Source organism: Festucalex cinctus, chromosome 16 (genome assembly GCF_051991245.1).
Source record: "Festucalex cinctus isolate MCC-2025b chromosome 16, RoL_Fcin_1.0, whole genome shotgun sequence".
NCBI lineage: Eukaryota > Metazoa > Chordata > Actinopteri > Syngnathiformes > Syngnathidae > Festucalex > Festucalex cinctus.
In genome coordinates, this window is record NC_135426.1 from 24,281,389 (window position 1) to 24,301,924 (window position 20,536).

At 41.2% G+C, this 20,536-nt stretch overlaps 2 protein-coding genes and 1 non-coding gene across 14 annotated transcripts; 2 read left to right on the plus strand and 1 right to left on the minus strand.

The window, feature by feature from the left end:
* Positions 1-300: 300 nt before the first annotated feature.
* Positions 301-10,424, minus strand: coro1b (coronin, actin binding protein, 1B). 9 transcript variants are annotated; one of them, XM_077498735.1, is made up of 13 exons: positions 10,231-10,423; positions 10,037-10,144; positions 9,298-9,398; positions 8,280-8,488; positions 8,082-8,204; positions 7,883-8,012; positions 6,750-6,931; positions 6,558-6,677; positions 3,553-3,657; positions 3,346-3,491; positions 3,212-3,269; positions 1,800-2,087; positions 301-778 (listed from the first exon to the last, which is right to left on the minus strand). In XM_077498735.1, exons 4-13 carry the CDS (start codon positions 8,481-8,483, stop codon positions 656-658), a joined length of 1,479 nt encoding a protein of 492 aa, XP_077354861.1. In that variant the 5' UTR covers positions 8,484-8,488; positions 9,298-9,398; positions 10,037-10,144; positions 10,231-10,423; the 3' UTR covers positions 301-655. The 9 variants fall into 9 exon arrangements, with proteins under 9 accessions (XP_077354861.1, XP_077354858.1, XP_077354860.1 ...); XM_077498732.1 differs by adding an exon at positions 9,502-9,536 and having other exon boundaries at positions 7,883-8,204; XM_077498734.1 differs by adding an exon at positions 9,502-9,536 and having other exon boundaries at positions 7,883-8,204; positions 10,217-10,423.
* Positions 10,425-11,047: 623 nt separating this feature from the next.
* trnar-ucu (transfer RNA arginine (anticodon UCU)) lies at positions 11,048-11,136 on the plus strand. Its single transcript is given in 2 exon segments — positions 11,048-11,084; positions 11,101-11,136. It is a non-coding gene; the product is annotated as a tRNA-Arg (tRNA).
* A 157-nt stretch (positions 11,137-11,293) lies between these two features.
* LOC144003011 (oxysterol-binding protein 1-like) lies at positions 11,294-19,944 on the plus strand. Of its 4 annotated transcripts, none has more exons than XM_077498723.1 (17): positions 11,294-11,653; positions 11,829-11,980; positions 12,907-13,115; positions 13,252-13,429; positions 14,303-14,414; positions 14,538-14,724; positions 14,952-15,069; positions 15,153-15,210; positions 15,685-15,849; positions 15,978-16,223; positions 16,342-16,462; positions 16,528-16,631; positions 17,229-17,324; positions 17,438-17,625; positions 18,363-18,598; positions 18,851-18,889; positions 18,993-19,944. In XM_077498723.1, the coding sequence occupies exons 2-17, from the start codon at positions 11,844-11,846 to the stop codon at positions 19,133-19,135; spliced, it is 2,337 nt and encodes a 778-aa protein (XP_077354849.1). In that variant the 5' UTR covers positions 11,294-11,653; positions 11,829-11,843; the 3' UTR covers positions 19,136-19,944. The 4 variants fall into 4 exon arrangements, with proteins under 4 accessions (XP_077354849.1, XP_077354852.1, XP_077354850.1 ...); XM_077498726.1 differs by having other exon boundaries at positions 15,156-15,210; XM_077498724.1 differs by having other exon boundaries at positions 11,294-11,528.
* The last annotated feature ends 592 nt before the right edge of the window (positions 19,945-20,536 follow it).

Genomic DNA, 20,536 nt, shown 5'->3' on the forward strand with positions numbered 1-20,536 from the left:
GGGCCTGGTTGATCTCTTATACTCTGCTGCCACCTGATGGCCGAATTTTGTAATCACTACCATTGCTTTAAGCGACCTCTTCAGGTCAGAGGCTGCGTCAAAGCCTCGCACCCTGCTCTAGCATTAAAAAAAACAAAAAACAAAAAAACGTATAAATACGTCTTTGGTAGCAAATGAGTTAATTATACATTACGATGTAATTTTGTTCAGAGAATAAAGCAATACACTTAAAAAAAAAAAAAAAAAAAATTTCAAGATGATCTGATCTTATTCCAACCCAAGAAATAGATAAGAAATCAGTTGGTGTGAATACAAACGACACTTTATTCCATTTGCTACAACCACATCGAAAGTGTTGCGATCAGTGCATATAAAGGTGGGAATGTAAAACAGAGCGAGTAACAAATCATTCCAAATCAAAATAAAAAGCAACAAACTTGAACAGCGATACAAGAAAACCAACGTTCAACTGACACCAAGTTCTAAATTCACAAAACTCATCAGCTAGCCTTCACACTTGGATCGTTCTTCTTCCAGATTACGTTTACGCGCTACGTGGTAAAATTGAGGTTTCGGATCTGATCACAGTTTAGCAGCGTTCAACTACCTGATGAAATAATATTAACCCTCGAGGTTCTTCTTGAAAGTCGTTTGTTCACACATCGCCGTCCTCGATGCGAGCCAATTGCCTCTCCAGCAACTCGATGCGCCGGCTCTGAGCGAGCACCACGGCACGCAACGCTTTCATCTCCGACAGAAGCTCGTTCAGAATGTCGTCCTGGGGAAAAACAAAAACCCCAAAAAACGAGAAATAACATTAGGAGTGTGACGATATATCTGTATCGTGAAAAATCGGGATACTTTGTCTCCCGATAGATTATCGATACGCCTACGCAAGTATCGCGATATTTGTACGTTTATGTACAGCCACTATTAACGGCTCCATTGTTCATGACTTATTGAGCAATTACTTTGGAGGGCCACTAGGGGGAGCACCTCATAAGAGTGGTGGAGAAATGGACGGAAGTCTTCAGGCGAAGAAGACTCATGAGTTTTTTAAACATTATTAATATTATTATGATTATATTGTTGATTATTATTATTTTTATTTTTATATATATCCATCCATCCATTTTCTGAACCGTTTGCTCCTCACATTTTGATATATATTATACATATTTATATATTATATTATGTATTTATATTATATTTATTTAGATTATTTTTATTATAATATGATGAATTAGTACTTTTTATCTTTATATTGTTTATTATTTTTATTTATGTTTTTATATATCCATCCATCCATTTTCAGAACCGCTTGCTCCTCACATTTTGATATATATTATACATATTTATATATTATGTATTTATATTACATTTATTTAGATTATTTTTATTATAATGTGATGAATTACTACTTTTTTTTATTTTTTTTTCATTTTTATTATTATTTATTGATATTTCCATCCATCCATTTTCTAGACCGCTTTAGTCCTCACAAGGGGGGTGCTGGAGCCTATCTCAGCTGGCTTTGGGCAGTAGGCATTTAATGATATTTATTTATTTTATTTTTATTATTTATTTATATTATTATTATTATTTCATGATTAGTTTTAGCGTAGATTATCGGGCATTTATTACCTGAGCGATATATCGATAATCGCGGTATCGTCACATCGTGTGATAATCGTTATCGTGAGCCGTGTTCCCGCCCCTACAAAACATACACCTGACGTTTTGTTTTTTCTTCATTATTTCAAACTGGAGTCCCAGAAAAGTCGCATGTTGCGCCGCACCTCCCGCTTCGGCCTCTCCACGTTCCCGCCCGTCTCCCTGGCGACGGCGCGCGGCTCCTCGTCCTCGGGCTCCTTCGCGGCGGCGGCCGGCGCCGATGCCGAGTCCTGCGACGCCAACGCCGGCTTGCTCCGGACCGCGTCGCGGTGCTTGGACGGCGGCGCCGCGTAGCCGCCGCTCAGGGACACCAGCAGCGGCGGCGCGTCCCGGCCGGCGATCCATTCGTCGGCCGGCAGCGCCGGCTCTAAGCCGGCCGTGTCCGGGTAAAGGTCCCCTTGGAACAGATCCGACTGCACGAGACACAACAAACCAAGATTTAAAAAAAAATGTCATGTGTAAATTAGCTGTTTTTCCTTCAAACTGGTTCAAATGCGTTTTATTCATTGATCTCATTTAATAGGTGTTAATATTTGATTGATTTAAAATGATACACAAAAAACTACACCAGTGATATATACTATAGGGGGTGTTAAAAAAAAAATCAATTCGGCAATATATCGCGATATCACATCGCGCAATTCTCAGATTTTGGAAAAAAAATGAAAGAATGTTATATTTATGGAACATTAATATTTGATTTCAATGCTGTTCACACATGAAACCGATTACAACCTGTATAAGACTCAAGTTTCAGATCAATTAAAAAAAATACATTTTCATACAAATCTTACACTGCACAAGTTTACTGATGAGTATTTTCTAAAAAATAAAAAATAAAAATCGCAACAATCGTCTTATAAATCTGTATCGGGATTAATCGGTATCGAATCGTGATTTATGAATCGTGATATGAATCGAATCATCAGGTACTAGGAAATTCACACCCCTAATATATACAGTAGCTAACAATTTATTTTTAACTAAAAAGGAATAATTAACTCATTTGCTCCCAAAAACGTATAAATCCGTTTAATTTTTAATACTACCAGTGTCCCAAAGACGTATTTAGATGTTTGTTTGTTTGTTTTTATGCTAGGGCATACAGAAGGCTTTGATGCAGTTTTGAACTGAAGAGAATGACTGAAGCAATGGTGGTTATTACAAAAACGGCCAGCAGGTGGCAGCAGAGTATAAGAGATCAACCAGGGCCATGTTGCAATAAGCTGTTTTCTCCAGTTATAAACTGTGAATAATGATGAAACCTAGCTCGATTCTAATGCTAATTGCTGCAAAACAGAAACAGATAGAAATGTTTTTGTTTTTTTCTGATGAAAGAAGAGACTTTAATCTTTCTTTTGGCAGGTTCCATGTTTTTATAGCAATAGAACACAATATTCTGTAGCACTTGCACAATCAGTCCAAATCCAGTAAAACAGCCTGGACCAAAAATTGGCTGGGAGTGAATGAGTGAATAAACCTGACCAAAGACAAGTCGATGTAACATATGATGAGTGACAGAACAATTCCGCTTTACCTTTCTTGGTACGGTCATCGAAATGGGCTCCACTTTCCTTTCGTGCAGTTTGTAGAACCTGCGGCCGCAGAGAAGTCGCGTTTCAGCCTTTGTCGTCATCCCGCCGACCACATTGTGTCTTTCAGAATTCCCACCTGGCAATTTCACACTTGTTGACGTCCACCCCTCGTTTGCTGAGGAAGCCGGCCCCCCTCTGCGGCTCCTTGCTGCTGTACAGGCTGAGGAAGTGAACGTAGGGCGACTCGTCCGTCACCTCAAAGTAGCGAATGGTGCAGTCGCCCTGGAAGTCGGGATGAGTTAGCGGCGGCCTGGGGGAAGAAAACGGCCGCCGTCGTCCTCACCTTGCCCAGCAGGTACACCATGTTGGTGTCGGGGTCGTAAAAGGGGAGGAGAACGCCGTTGCTGGTGTCCATCTCCTGAATGGCCATTGGCTCCGACAGGTCTTTCTGCAACGTGACAAATTGAGGAATTGTGTAAGCGTGCGTTCGTTCGTTCGGGAAGAAGAAAGATGATGGACCAAGATGGAGGCCAATTTTATTCTCTGACCAGGTGTCTGCAACCTGGAGCCACATAGGACTCTTTAGTGCCTGTCCTGTGGCTCCCTGTGGAGCGAAACACAAAAACAAACCAAAAAAAAAAGAAAATTTATTTATTTTAGATGAAACGTTTTTTAAATATTCCAAAAAATGTCAGAGTCCAAATGTTTAAGTTGTCAGAAAAAGAGACAGAAGGTAGATTTAAAATTAAAAAAAAAAACATTTTAACTCATTCACTGCCAGTCATTATAGAAAATTTTTACATTTCCAATACTCACGTAATATTACATTCAATAATTATATATAAACCGAATCTACCAAATAACAGAATAGACTCCCTACTTTTTGTCCCGTCCCGTTCTTTTATAATTGAGAAAAATGTCGGTTTGCCAAAATGCAGCCATTTCTCTCATGGACTCTGTTTATTTCCTATAAAATGGGGCAATGATGTCATCTACCGGTGGTTGGGCATCAGTAAAGTTGTTTCCAAGTTTGATATTTACAGTGGAGCATGCTCAGATTCGCCCCCATTTAGCACCGCTCTAAAAAATACAATTGACAAGTATACTTGTCAAAGGCAGTGAATGAGTTAAAAATGACCTCAAAATGTCAAAAAAAAAAAAAAAATGTCCAAAAGGGAAGATGATAAGCATAACAATATATGTATTATTTATTTATTTATCTTAGATGAAATGTTCTTTAAATTAATTAATGATTTCGATTTTTTTTTTTAAATCTATTACATATTCCAAAAAATGTCAGTCCAAATGTTTAACTCATTCACTGCCAGTCATTATAGAAAATTTTTACATTTCCAATACTCACGTGATATTACATTCAATAATTATATATAAACCGAATCTACCAAATAACAGAATAGACTCCCTACTTTTTGTCCCGTCCCGTTCTTTTATAATTGACAGCAGAAAAATGTCGGTTTGCCAAAATACAGCCATTTCTCCCATGGACTCTGAAACTGTGTTTATTTCCTATAAAATGGGGCAATGATGTCATCTACCGGTGGTTGGGCATCAGTAAAGTTGTTTCCAAGTTTGATATTTACAGTGGAGCATGCTCAGATTCGCCCCCATTTAGCACCGCTCTAAAAAATACAATTGACAAGTATACTTGTCAAAGGCAGTGAATGAGTTAAGTTGTCAGAAAAAGAGACAGAAGGTAGATTTAAAAAAAAAAAAAATGTTTTTTTTAAATGACCTCAAAATGTAAAAAAACAAAAAAAAAACAAAAAAAAACAGAAAAAACCCCCCCATAAAATATCCAAAAGGGAAGATGAAAAGCATAACAATATATGTATTATTTATTTATTTATTTATTTATCTTAGATGAAATGTTCTTTAAATGAATTAATGATTTCGATTTTATTTTTAAATCTATTACATATTCCAAAAAATGTCAGTCCAAATGTTTAAGTTGTCAGAAAAAGAGACAGAAGGTAGATTTAAAAAAACAACATTTTTTTTAAATGACCTCAAAATGTCAAAAAAAAAAAAAAATGTCCAAAAGGGAAGATAAGCATAACAATATATGTATTATTTATTTATTTATTTATTTATTTATCTTATATGAAATGTTCTTTAAATTAATGATTTCGATTTTATTTTTAAATCTATTACATATTCCAAAAAATGTCAGAGTCCAAATGTTTAAGTTGTCAGAAAAAGAGACAGAAGGTAGATTTAAAAAAAAAAATAAAAAAATTTAAAAATGACCTCAAAATGTCAAAAAAAAAAAAAAATGTCCAAAAGGGAAGATAAGCATAACAATATATGTATTATTTATTTATTTATTTATCTTATATGAAATGTTCTTTAAATTAATGATTTCGATTTTATTTTTAAATCTATTACATATTCCAAAAAATGTCAGAGTCCAAATGTTTAAGTTGTCAGAAAAAGAGACAGAAGGTAGATTTAAAAAAAAAAAAAAAAAGTTTTAAAAAATGACCTCAAAATGTAAAAAAAACAACAAAAAAACAGAAAAACCCCCCATAAAATATACAAAAGGGAAGATGAAAAGCATAACAATATATGTATTATTTATTTATTTATTTATTTATTTTAGATGAAATGTTCTTTAAATGAATTAATGATTTCGATTTTATTTTTAAATCTATTACATATTCCAAAAAATGTCAGAGTCCAAATGTTTAAGTTGTCAGAAAAAGAGACATAAGGTAGATTTAAAAAAAAAAAAAAAAAGTTTTTAAAAATGACCTCAAAATGTTAAAAAAAACAACAACAAAAAAACAGAAAAAAAACCCCATAAAATATCCAAAAGGGAAGATGAAAAGCATAACATTACCAAAAATAAATGACGGAAAAGTCGGAAAATTGAATAAAAAAGGTGGAAAAGAAAATGTTCCAAAAATAACCACAAAATGTCCAAAAACAAAAGAAGAAATCCTGAAAATGACCATAAAACTTACACAAAATTGCAACAACAAAAAAAAGCCAGAAAAGTGTTAGCAAAAATTCAGCGGGTGGGGGGGAACGTAAAAAAAATAGACATAAAACGGAGGAGGGAAAAGGAAGAAAAATGGCCATAAATTTGACAGAAAAGTCTAAAAAAAAATAATAATAATACAAAAGATGAAAGGTAGAAGAATATTGGATGCTGCTTTCATCTTTTTCCGTTGTAAATATAGCTTGAAGTGGCTCTTGGGCCCTCAGTAGAATTTGTTCAAATGTTTTGTGGCTCCAGACACATTTGTGCTTATTTGTTTGACATTGCTGATATAATTTGACAGAAGACGAAACGTGTCGTCCCGAGGCTCACGTTTGCGCTCGTACCGTGTCCCACAGCGCCACCTGTCGGTCGCTCATGCGGCTGAAGCCCGTGGTCAGGATGTTGCCGTTGGAGAGGAAGACGGCTCGCATGGGTCTGGTGCCGTCGTGGACCTTTTCTCTCACCTGCAAGCGGACCAGATGGCGTCATCCCAACGGCGGGAAAAAAACGTCTCCGGGGCGAGCGCGGCGGGCGACCTTGAGGACGACGCCCCTCCGCGGGTCAATCACGCGCAGCGCCTTGTCCTTGCACACGGTGCAGACGGCGCTTCCGTTCTTGTTCCAGCTGACGCTGTAGATCAGGTCCGGGTGGGCGTCGGCCAGTTGGTACAGCAGCTCGCCCGTGCCCGCGTTCCACACCGCAATCGCGTTGTCGCAACCTTACGGGGGGGAAAACAAAACAAAAACAAAAACACGTCGCTTTGTGAACTGGCCGCTTCGTTTCCGCTATGACTGCAATTTAGTTACTCGGGTTGAGAGGTGGCCAGCAAGGTGTTGATTAACTCTTTTTTTTTTTTTTTTTTTGCATGGTCTCACGGTATCTGTTGATGAACTCATAGCCTCGTTTTTTTTTGCATAGTTTCACGATAACAGTTGATTAACTCATAGTCTCATTATTTTGCATGGTTTGACCGTATCTGTTGATTAACTCATAGTCTCATTATTTTGCATGGTTTGACCGTATCTGTTGATGAACACATAGCCTCAATTTTTTGCATAGTTTAACAGTAACAGTTGATTAACTGATAGCCTCTTTTTTTTGCATAGTTTAACAGTAACAGTTGATTAACTGATAGCCTCTTTTTTTGCATAGTTTCACGGTATTTGTTGATGAACTCATAGCCTCGTTTTTTTTTGCATGGTCTCACTGTTGAAGAACTCAGTCTTTTTTCTTTTTTTTTTGCATGGTCTCACAGTATCTGTTTATTAACACATAGCCTCATTTGTTTGCATAGTTTCACGGTAACTGTTGATCAACTCACAGCCTCATGTTTTTTTTTTTTGCATGGTTTGACCGTATCTGTTGATTAACTCATAGCCTCAATTTTTTGCATAGTTTCACAGTAACAGTTGATTAACTGATAGCCTCATTTTATTTTTTTTTCCATGGTTTGCCAGTATCTGTTGATTAACTCAGTCATAGCCTCTTTTTTTTTTTTTTGCATGGTCTCACAGTATCTGTTGATTAAGCCCACAGCCTGATTTTTGTTTTTGTGTTTTTTGCATGGTCTCACGGTATCTGCTGATGAATTGATAGCCTCGCTTTTGACCGCCCTCACGGTATGTAATCCTGGTTTCTCCGAGAGCGCGCGCGGGCTGTTTGTTGTCACCTGCGGTTAAGAGGATGTTGAAGGCGGTGGGGTGCCACGCCAGGATGCCCACCCTTTTGCTGTGCCCCTCCAAGGTGACGACGGCTTCGGTCATGGGCGCCGTCAAGCCCCCGTCGGGGATCTGCCACACCTGCACGAAAGCGGAAGCGACAAACCGAAACGCGAGCGGCTCGAGAGGAACCGGCCAATCGAGACGGACCTTGACTGTGCAGTCCTCCGAGGCGCTCGCCACGATGTTGTCGTCATGGGGGGACCATTGGATGTCCAGAACCGGCGCCGCGTGGCCGCACACCGTCGGGTGCGACTGATCGATTCGGCCGCTCTGTTGGCGAGGAGACAACGTTGTGAAAAGCGCGCGCCACGAAAGGCCGCAAAGGCGGAGGAGGCGTGCGGAAACCTTGCCGACGGGGACCACCAGGAAGGCCCCGCCGCCGCCCGCTTCGACGATGACGGCCATGAATTTGGGGTTGACGGCGCTCAGCGGGCCGTCCCACGTCACCCGCGACACGCGCACGTCGTCCAGGCAGTGCTCGGCTTTCCACGCCTGCGCAAACACGTGGCGGAACTTGCTCTGACGCACCACACCTCGTCGGAAAGACATTTGACCTGTCGGGGAAAAAAAAGAAGAAAAAAAATGTCTTTAATGCTCGCTCGATTGTATTAACAGTACTGCAGGCGTGTCCAAACTTTTTCATGTGAGGGCCACATACAGAAAATCAGAAGGACGCAAGGGCCACATCATGTTATGAAGAGAAATTGTACAAATAATTTATTTGCAATATGGCAGTAAGGTTATTATAGTTTGGGAAATTTTCATTTTAGTTTTTATTTTGTTTTGTTTTTAAATTTAGTTAGTTTGAATTAGTTTTCAGGGTGCTTCTGTTAGGGTTTTTTTAATTAGTTTTAGTTATTTAATAAATGCTTAGTTTTATTTGAGTTAGTTTCAGTATTATTTTTTTTGCTTTTTTTTTAATGTGTATTACTTGTACGCAATATTTAAAAAACAACATGGCGCAACGTCATTATTCCCCTTTATATCAAAATAAATCATCCCCAAAGGCTCACGCATTCAATTCATTACCAAAGACGAAAACGAAGGACATTTTTGCTATAATTATAGTTAACAAAATTGTTGGTTTGAATTTTCGTTTTTTTCCATTACTTTTCGTGAACTAAAATAACCTTTAATAGCACCTGTGTTTTTCAACACCCTCCCTTCTTACTTTGACCCTCTCCAAACATTTTTGTTTTTATTTGATTTGAACTGAGTCAAATGCCATTTTTTAGCATATATGGCGGGCCACTAAAAAAAAATGGACGCCGGGCCGCAAATGGCCCCCCGGGTCGTAGTTTGGACACCACTGCTGTACTGCGTATATACTCGGAATATTATCAGTTAAACTCGCTCGAGTTACCGATCTTCTTCTTCTTCTTCTTCTTCTTCTGTTGCGAAGAGGCCTAATCGAACAGTATCACAGTTTGCTTGTATCGTGAGCGATGATGTTTATTTACTTGGCTGCAAAGAGGACATCAGGAATTGATCAGTTGCGCAGCCGAGGTCTCGTCTCGTCTCATTTCCTCATACACTGACCACTGATCAGCTGTGTTTAATTCCTCACCTGCAAAGATGAGCAGCTTAGTGGTGGTGAGGCGTCTACAAATAAACAGCATGCAATGGGCCATTTTGAAAGGTCTGATGGTACGCGATGTACATTTGGTGTTATCCTGAATCCGATTTATTTTAATTGCGATCATTATTGCATTTATTTTCCATTGTTTGAAACGTCCACTCGTCGTGTAATGTGCAATGGCAGACCTAAAGGGGGGGATGGGAGTTGTGCTGCTGGTATGTAACTCTAACCCCCCCCCCTATTGAAATAATAACAGCAAATGCTCATTGCAGGCACAATGGGTCCATACAGGGACTGCTGTCCTACTTAATCGGGGCCTGCAGTGCGCACTGGGCCCGTGCAACGTTGCTTTTGTTTCTCCTGTCCTGGTGCGGGAATAAACGGGGTTCCCCCATTCCAATTGTCTGATGAGCGAAAAGAAGTGCGCATGCGTGTGATGAAGAAACGTTACGGGCGAGAGAGAGAGAGAGAGAGAGAGAGAGAAGAAAAAAACAAGGAATAATGTTGCATTTCATTTGCTTACCTGGTTTGTTTTCGGCGACTTAGCGAGAAACAGCGTGACGAGAAAGAGCAGGCCAATAATCCAACTGTAACTTAATCCACTCCCGACTTCCGAAGTGGCGCTCACGACCTACAAAACACGAAACACTGGCATGCATTTTCAAAATAAATCTTGACGCCAGTTCTTGGGAGCGGCAATTACGCATTTTCGCTGACATGATGATCGAGAACGTCGCCGTTTTGCTGTGGCTGGAAAACTGCGCGGCTGGAAGCGGGGAACGCTCGGATGAGGAGGAGGAAGAGGATGGTGACTGATGAAGATAATGGTGAGTCGAGGATGATGATGATGATGATGATGATCCGGAATGCGCGTCGAACAACCGGAATCTGCTCCAGAACTGGGAGGCAAAACTAGCTGTAGTCATGTGACTCGACCAAGCCAATCACGTCGGTCCCTCAGACGGAAAGTTCCTAAACTGGACAGTGCGCGTTTATTGGGCTATATTCAACCAAATTAAAATGAAAATTAAGACATATTTATGTAGAAGGAGCTCTGATAACATTCGACACTCGTGTAAAACGCTTTAATAGCCTCTATTGAACATGCCGAGCTATTTTCTGTGGTTCATGTAGACTACATGTCCCACAATGCACCTAAAGTGTGTTTTGTGCTACGAAGATGTTCAGCCACCAGAGGTCAGTGTTTATCCAGTTTCATATTTAAATGATTAGAAACAAACACTTATAACTCATTTGTACTTGTACAGTATATATGCAGCTACAATATTAGTATATGCAGTACCAGTAATGTGTATTTTTGTTTTTTAATTAACGACAGACATGGTTGTCAGCACAAATTAGAGACGTCGTAAATGTCGTAAATCGCCCCAATTATACAGACACAGGCACAAACGTGAGCGGTGTTCTTCGAGTCTCGTCAGTATTCCATAACGTAATAAATCAAAATCAAATCTTTGTATACGCCGGACTCGACACAGGAATATGTAGTAAAAGTCCGGAGCAACCAACAGGTGGCTCCGTGGCGCAATGGACAGCGCATTGGACTTCTAGATTGAAAATGTAGTGATTCAAAGGTTGTGGGTTCGAGTCCCACCGGAGTCGCTTTTTTGAAAAACCAAAAAATATTACTGATTGTACGTCGAAATTTGTTCTACTGACATTTTAAAGGAAAATACAAATGCTCTTGTGTGCCCGTTGGATTGAAAAAAAAAACATACACGTCGATACTTTACAGGGGACTGTGCGCATGCGCACGGCTAGTTTCTGCACGGACTGAAATTAGTGTGGCACCGGGTGGACCCACCTAGCACCATAGGCTAGTTAGAAGTAGCTAGCTAGAGTTGTGCGCAGCTGTACAGCGGACACAATTCACACGCTTTGTGAGAAATGTTTCAACCACTCGACGCCGAAATTGCAATCTATAACCACGCCAGCTGCTATTTCTGGACGCTTTTCGCCACGTTTTGTCCCCCGTTGTCGAGCTTAGCTTGCAGGTCAGTTAGCCTCCGTGAGCAAAGTAGCCATTTTTACTTACTACTGGTATAAGGTGTTGTCAATATTAGCAGTGACTTCATTAGGCGCCCACTCGCCTGAGCTGTCAACTTAGAGACACGTCAAGGTAAACATGTTTTTTGTCGCATATCGTCGCATGGACGGGACAATAAACGAAGTGTTATTTGCACTTCAACTAGTTGAACTTTGACCTGTCAGGCCATCCAGTCCTTCGACCTATTACACTGGAGTGTCTAAAACTGTTGTCTCGTTTTCCTTCCCTGCCTGTTTGTGTTCTGAAGGTTCTGGGGGTTGTGATGTCCGAACCCAAGACAGCCACTCCAACCCCAGCTGGAGACACATACAAGGGATGGGTGTTCAAGTGGACTAATTACATCAAGGGTTATCAGCGACGCTGGTTTGTCTTGAGCAATGGCTTGTTGTCCTACTACAGGTATGACATGGCTGAAAAACACATTCGAAGCCAGCAGTTTCGTTTGCATTTGAATTAGGGGTGCAGGAATGAATCAGTTTATCGGGAACCATTATTATCAAATCAATCAGCAACTGTTTTGAAACCCAATGAATCGTTCTGAGACTTTAAATTCACATTGTCCAAATCCGAGAGTTTTAAGCCTCAGAACAATATTATTGTCAAGTTTCGTTTGTCTGATACGAAAGCCAACTGATTATATTTGTGTTTTTCAAAATAAGAGTCTTGCAAACATCTCCTTTTCTTTGGAAAATAAATAAACACTTGTCAATTTTCTGATATGTTATAGAACAGTCCTGTAATTGAATCATTATCAGTTTGCGTAGGTGTCTTTTTAAACGTACTGTTTTGAATAAAATTGTTTTAGCCCTAGGTTTTTTTGATTTGTTGTAGAACGATCTCGTGCTCATTTTATTGTTATACTTTTTTTTTTTTTTTAAATTATCTGGACCCACATGAAAATGGGCTACACAATTTTATATATTTTTTAAAGGGGTCATCTTATATAAATTTCTTTTTTCAAAATATTTATTTGTAATTTTAAAAGCTTTAAATTTATGAATAGATTCTGTTGTTGGCAATGTTATATTTATCTTAAAACTGAAATCTTTTTTTTTTTAATCTATTTTTCCATAATATTTATGACTTGCCATCCTATTATTTTTTGAATGTATTTATTATTATTAGCAATGTTTTCCCTTTTGACTTTCAGAACACAGTTTGAAATGTGCCACTCAATTATTCACATTTTATTTTATTGTCCGAACTATTTAATGATTTTAAAGGCAATATAAATACGTACATTTTGACTATTCTATTTATTATTTGCCCTTTTTTCCTCAATGATTTGTCATTTCTGTCATCACTTTTCTTCTTTTGACCTCTAGGACTCAGGCTGAAATGGGCCACACTTGTCGCGGCACCATCAACCTGGCGACAGCGACCATCACTGTGGACGACGCGTGCAACTTTGTCATCTCCAACGGCGGCGCGCAGACGTACCACCTGAAGGCGAGCTGCGAGGTGGAGCGACAGCGCTGGATCACCGCGTTGGAGCTGGCCAAGGCCAAAGCGGCGCGCCTTCTAATCGAGTCGGGTAAAACGAACAAAGTAGCAAAAACTACAACTTCGTTTGTGGGATATGTTCTGTAATCTAACTTTTTAAAAGTCTCACATGTGAACGGTCAAACGGGGAAATGGGATTGATTTCTTCTTGCCTTCTTTGTGAACAGATGACTCCGGCGACGACTTCTCCCACTTGTCTACGTCTGCGCCTTCCAGACAAGGAGGCAGTGGCGGCGGCTCACACAATTCTGAAGTCCAGTCGGCACTTCGGACCCTTGGCAGTAAGGTGGAGGATCTGAGCACGTGCAACGATCTCATCTCCAAGCATGGCTCCGCTCTCCAGAGGTCCGCCCATCTTCAGCTATACAATCCATACCATATAATATAATAATAATAATAATAATAATAATAATAATAATAATAGGTCACTTAACTCATTCACTCCCAGCCATTTTGACAGAAGCAATCCCGTTCGCTCCCGGCTGTTTTACTGGATTTTGACTGATTTTGCAAGGCCCACAGAATATTGTGTTCAATTGCTATAAAAGCAATCAAAAGAAAGATTAAAGTTTCTTCTTTCATCAGGAAAAAAAAAGTATGTTTCTATCTGTTTCCGTTTTGCAGCAATTAGCATTAGAAGAGAGCTAAGTTTCATCAGTTTTCACAAATCGATTTAAAATTGTAAGTAATTGAGTTTTTTTTCAACATGGCCCTGGTTGATCTCCTTTGTTCTGCTGCCACCTGCTGGCCGTTTGTTTAATAACTACCATTTCTGCAACCGTTCTTTGCAGTTGAGAGGCTGCAGCAAAGCCTTCTGTATGCTCTAGCATAAAAAAAGAAACAAAAAAAAACTTATAAATACGTCTTTGGGACAATTACAACATTAAAGAAAAAACGAATTTACACGTTATTGGAACCAAATGAGTTAATTTTGACCGCAGATGATCCTTTTTAGCCGACAGCGGATGGTTACGTTAAAGGTAGCTGTTCGAGTTTGAGCAATAAAAATAACTACATGCATTAAAGTAAAGCTGCTCTACCATAAAAACAAAACAAAACAAAAAAACCGTATAAATACGTCTTTGGGGCACTTAGAACATAAAAAAAAAAGGATTTATTCGTCATTGGGAGTAAATGAGTTAAGGGTTAAAAAAACTGTTGTTCGCCAATGAAAACTGCGACCACGTATTTATTCATGGCTCGTCAACTGTGGCGCAGGTCTTTGTCGGAGCTGGACAGTTTGCGTCTGACGGGAGAGGCGGGAGATAAAATCCGTCAGGTGACGGAGAGAGCCACGCTGTTCCGCATCACCTCCAATGCCATGATCAATGTCAGTTTGCACTTGATTTTTCAATGTCAAATTCTCAAACATGACGAGCAATAACGTGCCAAGTTCCTTTCTTGTGATGTTTTTTTTTTTGTTTTTTTGTTTTGTTGCGATGGGACTTTGAAGGCGTGCCGAGACTTCCTGGCGCTGGCGCAGGCGCACAGCAAGCGTTGGCAGAAGGCTCTCCAGGCAGAGCGGGAGCAGCGGGTGCGACTGGAGGAGACTCTGGAGCAGCTGGCCAAGCAGCACAACCACCTGGAGCGAGCCTTCCGCGGCGCCGCCGGGCAGGCCAGCGCCACCGCCGACAATAAGAGTAAACCGGCGCCGGATTCAATAATTCTGACGTTGCTTGCATCATACGGCGTTTTATCTTTCGAACTTTTATTCCTCTGCTTTTATAACTCTTTATCTCAGGAAATTGCGATTGTATCCCATCATTATCTCTGAAAGTAGAATTTTATCTTTGGTTTTATTCTTGCGATATCGCAACATATTCCAATGATATTTTTCAAATGCGATTTCCTGATGGGATTTGGTCAGGCGCCGTCGGAACGGCGAAAGGCGAGGCCAGCGACGAGGACGACGACAATGAGTTCTTTGACGCCGTGGAGGAGGCCCCCGAGTTCATCACCGTTCCCGCGGACCCTCACTTCCACAAGCAAGCACACGCAAATAATGTTCCCTTTTGTTGTTGTTGTTGTTGTTAATATTAATATGAACATTTTCATGTTTTTGTTCCAGAAGGTCGAGCAGTAATGCCAGCGGGTTCAATAGTGAAATGTGTTCAGATGATCAGTCGGTAAGTGACTTCGAATTGCAGTGTTGTGAATTGCAAAATCTGTGGGTCCCCCCCCCCCCCAAAAAAAAAAAAAAAAAAAAGGTGACAGTTGCCTATAAATGTCACAAGATCCAGGAAAAGCGCTACATGAATCTTTTTCGACTCACTTCAGCTAGTTTCTTTGTAAATGTTATCATTATTCTACAAATTTACGTTAACAGTTTATTGTTGTTATTCCTTTTTTTTTTTTTTCAGTTCTCGATTTCATAGCGTCAATATTTTAGAAGTTGAAGTTTTTTCTTGTAATTCTGACTTTATCCTCTGAAATGTTACAAGATCGATCCTCAATAGCAGCGTTTTTATTCTTGACCTTTTAATGACAACTTTTTATTCCTGGCCCGTCAAGAGTCTCGTTTCATAGAAGTGACAACTTGATTTCTGTTCAGATCTTTTTATTTTTTATTTTTTTATTTTGTTTTTGTTTTACCGTTTTAGCTGAGCGAGGAACCTCTGGCCATGAACCCGGAGTCGCCCTCGCAGGATTTGTTGCCGCTGAAGAAGAGGCGCACGCGCATCCCGGACAAGCCCAACTACTCCCTCAACTTGTGGAGCATCATGAAAAACTGCATCGGCAAGGAGCTCTCCAAGATTCCCATGCCTGTGAGTGGCCAGCGTTTAAGTTGACTTTCGATCTAATATACACGCGCACGTGACTGTAAGTCTCTCATTATTTTCTAACACGCAAACACGCCGCTGTCTTCTCGCCGTTTGCCTTTCGATCGTCTCAGGTGAACTTCAACGAGCCCATTTCCATGCTGCAGCGTCTGTCCGAGGACCTGGAGTACCACGAGCTGCTGGACAAGGCCACCAAGTGCCACAGCTCGCTGGAGCAGATGTGCTACGTGGCCGCCTTCTCCGTCTCGTCCTATTCCACCACCGTCCACCGCACGGGCAAGCCCTTCAACCCTCTGCTGGGGGAGACGTTCGAGCTGGATCGGCGGCGGGAGAGCGGCTACCGCTCGCTCTGCGAGCAGGTCAGCCTGCCGCGTGGAGATGCCGACTGTTAGCTTCTTGCGCGTGTCGCTTGTGAACCAAGAAATTCAAATATACGCTAACAGTACTAACATGCTCGGCGCTCGTGGCTCCTCCCAGGTCAGTCACCACCCGCCGGCCGCCGCCCATCACGCCATCTCCGATCGCGGCTGGATCCTCCGGCAGGAAATCACCGTCGCCAGCAAATTCCGGGGCAAATACCTCTCCATCATGCCATTAGGTACGAGTGCGTCGCAACACGAGCGTGTTGAAAATCTTCACCGACGACGATCTGCACCCCCGCAGGGACCATTCACGCCATCTTTAACAAGGGCAACAATCACTACACGTGGAAGAAAGTGACCACCACGGTGCACAATATCATCGTTGGGAAACTCTGGATCGATCAGGTGAGATTCAAAGGCTGCCGTCCGCACACGGTTTTCCGCTTCAACATCCTAAGATGGCACAGCCACCAAAAATGGTCATGTGGTCTCATTGCAGATTTTTGTTTTTTTTGTAATCATTTTGTATGTCTGGAAGCTAATTCCTGCAATGATGTCAGTTCAGTTGGTTAGTTATTCATTATATATAGAATCCATCACTAATTTCCTGTTGTTGGTAGGGCTGCACAATATATCGAAAAAATATCGATATCACGATATTGGCCCTTGCAATATTGCACATCGCAAAGGCACGCAATAAGTTTTATACGGAATTTAATGCTTTTTATATGAATTTGACCAGTCAGATGCTAACTAAAATGTGCATCGCCATCCAATAGTTGAAAATTATTAAGACTTAATTAACTAAGATTCCATTCAGGTTGCTTATTTTGCCGCATGAAAAATGTTTTTCTTTCATTAGATAATGAAAATGTAATTTCTTGACGTACATGTGAAATATCGATATCGCTATGTTCGGCATATCGCATGTTTTTCCAATATCGAGTTGTTGGTGCGTTTCTGGATAGCGGTGATGATTATGAATATCTTCTCTAATCTTAGTCGGGAGAGATCGATGTGGTGAACCACACTACGGGAGACCGCTGCCATTTGAAGTTTGCGCCTTACAGTTACTTTTCCAGAGATGTGGCCAGAAAGGTGAGAATTGCTCTTTTTTTATTGTATTTATTTTTTGCCGCCTTTTACTCCTTTTTGGTGGCATCTGCTCGCGAGGACCGACATCTCTCTGTCCCGCCTCCGCCACTCCTCAGGTGACCGGTGTGGTGATGGACAAGGACGGCAAGGCCCACTACGTGCTCTCGGGCACTTGGGACGAGAAGATGGAATTCTCCCGCGTGATGCAAAGCAGCCGCGGCGGCGAGAACGGCTCCGAGGGCAAACAGAAGACCGTCTACCAAACCTTGAAAGCCCGAGAGGTGTGGCGAAGGAACCCTCTGCCGTAAGTGGTTGAAAAAAATATCTCGCGGGAATGACAGCATCTGATAGAGCAAAAGCAACTATTTGAGATAATACAGGCATTAATAATATGAATAATAATGATTTGCGGTGAAATGAAGACCATGTAGGCGTGGCTATTGAAAGCGCGGCCATTTATTTGTTCAAGTGCATCATGCCATTAACTCATTCACTCGCCGCCATTTTCACATTTCGCAATCCCGTTCGCTCCCGGCTGTTTTACTGGATTTTGACTGATTTTACAAGGCCCACAGAATATTGTGTTTTATGGCTATAAAAGTATGGAATCTATCAAAAGAAAGATTAGTCTCTTCTTTTATCAGGAAAAAAAAAGTATGTTTCTATCTGTTTCCGTTTTGCAGCAATTAGCATTAGAAGAGAGCTAAGTTTCATCAGTTTTCACAAATCTATTTAAAATTGTGAGAAATTTAGCTTTTTTTCTCCATGGCCCTGGTTGATCTCCTTTGCTCTGCTGTCACCTGCTGGCCGTTTGTGTAATAACTACCATTTCTGCAATCGTTCTTTGCAGTTGAGAGGCTGCATCAAAGCCTTCTGTATGCTCTAGCATATAAAAAAACGTATAAATACGTCTTTGGGACACTTAGAACATTAAAAAAACGTATTTATACGTCATTGGGAGTAAATGAGTTAAGCGCGAGCAGAGATGAGGAAGTTTGGAGAAATTCGATTTGACCGTTTGTCCTCTCGGCTGGTCCCCAGCGACGGCGCGGAGACCATGTACTACTTCACCTCCTTGGCGCTCACTCTCAACGAGCCCGAGGAGACGGTCGCGCCCACGGACAGCCGGCGCCGGCCCGACCAGCGGCTCATGGAGGACGGCCGCTGGGACGAGGCCAACGGCGAGAAGCAGCGGCTGGAGGAGAAGCAGCGCATCGCCCGGCGCGAGCGCGAGCGCGAGGCGCTCAGCCAGCGAGCCTCCGGCCACTCCGACGAAGGTTCGAGTCCGTCCCGGCCGATTAGCGTTTCACTTCCTCTCCAAATCGGGATGGGGCGGTCCGACCAGGATGTCTGCTTATTTTGGCCACATTCCGTTTACAAATGAGCTCCTTCTTGAGCATTTTGATTGTGAAAGCGTTTTTGAGGTTGTGGCTCATAGCGGCAAAATCCTGGAGGGACTGAATAGGGGGATTTAGCAGAGTAAGGTTAAAAAAAAAAAAATCCATCTTCCAATTCTTTTTTTTCAAAAGCTGTCGATGAGGATTCTCTTACTGATCCGTCACTGAAAAGCAAGTATTCCTTCCTTCCTTTTCTTGTCATCTTCCCGCGCTCGCCTCCGTCCTGTCGGGACGTTTCGCAACTTGACTAACGTCAACTTTGCATTCTCCGCAGGCGCACCGCACGACCTCTACAAGGCACTTTGGTTCGAGCGCTGCCAGGACCGCATCACGGGCGAGCAGGTCCACATCTACAAGGGCGGCTACTGGGAAGCCAAGGAGCGAGGCGACTGGGACGGCAGCCCGGACATATTTTGACAACCGGCTGAAGAAACGGATGAAGAAGAAAAAAATAAAAATGAATAAATAAAAAAAACAAACCTCCTTGTAGGTTCTCTGTTCTAAGAGACCTCCGGGAACGGTGGTGGGCCCACAAGCTTGTCGTGAGTAGTGCTTCCTTCCACATCCATCTCTCAAATATGTGCGATCAATCGGTGGCCTTCATGAAGACAATTTCTGATTTATCTGATTATTTGTGTCTTAATGTAACGTCGCTTGCCGTGTGACTGCGTGTGAAAGGGGCGTAATCGAGTTCAACTGTGATAGAGTAGTGTGCTTCATCTCTCCTCCTCGCCTTAGACAACCTGCGCTCACCTGTCAGAAAAAAAAAATAAAAAATGTGTGAGTGAACTGGACGCTCAGGTTTTAATACGGTTGGAGGTAAAAAGAAGGCCCAAGTGAGTATTTGTTTTTTTTCTTGTTTTAAAAGAGAAACGTGTGTTTTATGGTGTGAAGAATAGACACATTTAAAGTAAATGCAGTGCTGATTTAAAAAGAAAAAAAAAACATATGCAAGCACATTTTGACACCAAAAAAGTGTTTCGTCTTTTTTTTTTTTTTTTCTTGTTTGTAAGTGTACTTAAGACAAAGAATCTAAAAACTTTTGATTTTATAAATATATAATGTGTGGAGAACGGTTGAGTCATTTTTTTTCTGTTGTGTCATGTCACCAAAAAGGGAGATTACATGCTTGACTGAGAAAAAAAACAAAAAACATAATTACATTGTTTGCGATTTTGTATCCAAGTCGACGAAATCTTTAATAAACGCTGTAATGTCAAACAAAACGCTTTTGATCACTTTTATTTGACGTGGATGATATGTGGAAAAATGTTTCACCATTCCACTTTTTATCCATTCAAAGCATGCAGCAAAATGTCACATCTGTTTACTGTTGTCTGCCTTGCTATTGAAATGTGTCGTAGGTCCAACTACATCCGGTCTGGACTTGCTTGTTTAATGAAAAAGAAAAGAAAAAAGAAAAATACACCCTGGCCCATATTCATTACCAGGTGTGTTACTTAGCATAAAACATTTAGCATTTTATCAGTTCTGATTTGAAATACTACCCGCGGATGTAAAATGACCATATTTCATTTGAAAGTAGCGGCCTGGCGCTTTCTGTGCTCAGCTTGCTTTTTGTTAGCTTATTATGTGACTGCCCCGGCGTTTATTATAGCGGAATTTTTCAGAAAAAAATGCGGCCCGAACGGTTGAAGGTACCGGCACAAATGAGGTATCAAAGGATGCGGCTCGATCTGACTCGGCGGGGAACCTTTTTTTTTTTTTTTTTTTTTTTCCCCGGAATTCCGAGTTACCATGGCGACGCAATTCCCCCCCCCCCCCCCCCCAACAAAGAGCCACAAAATAATACCTTTT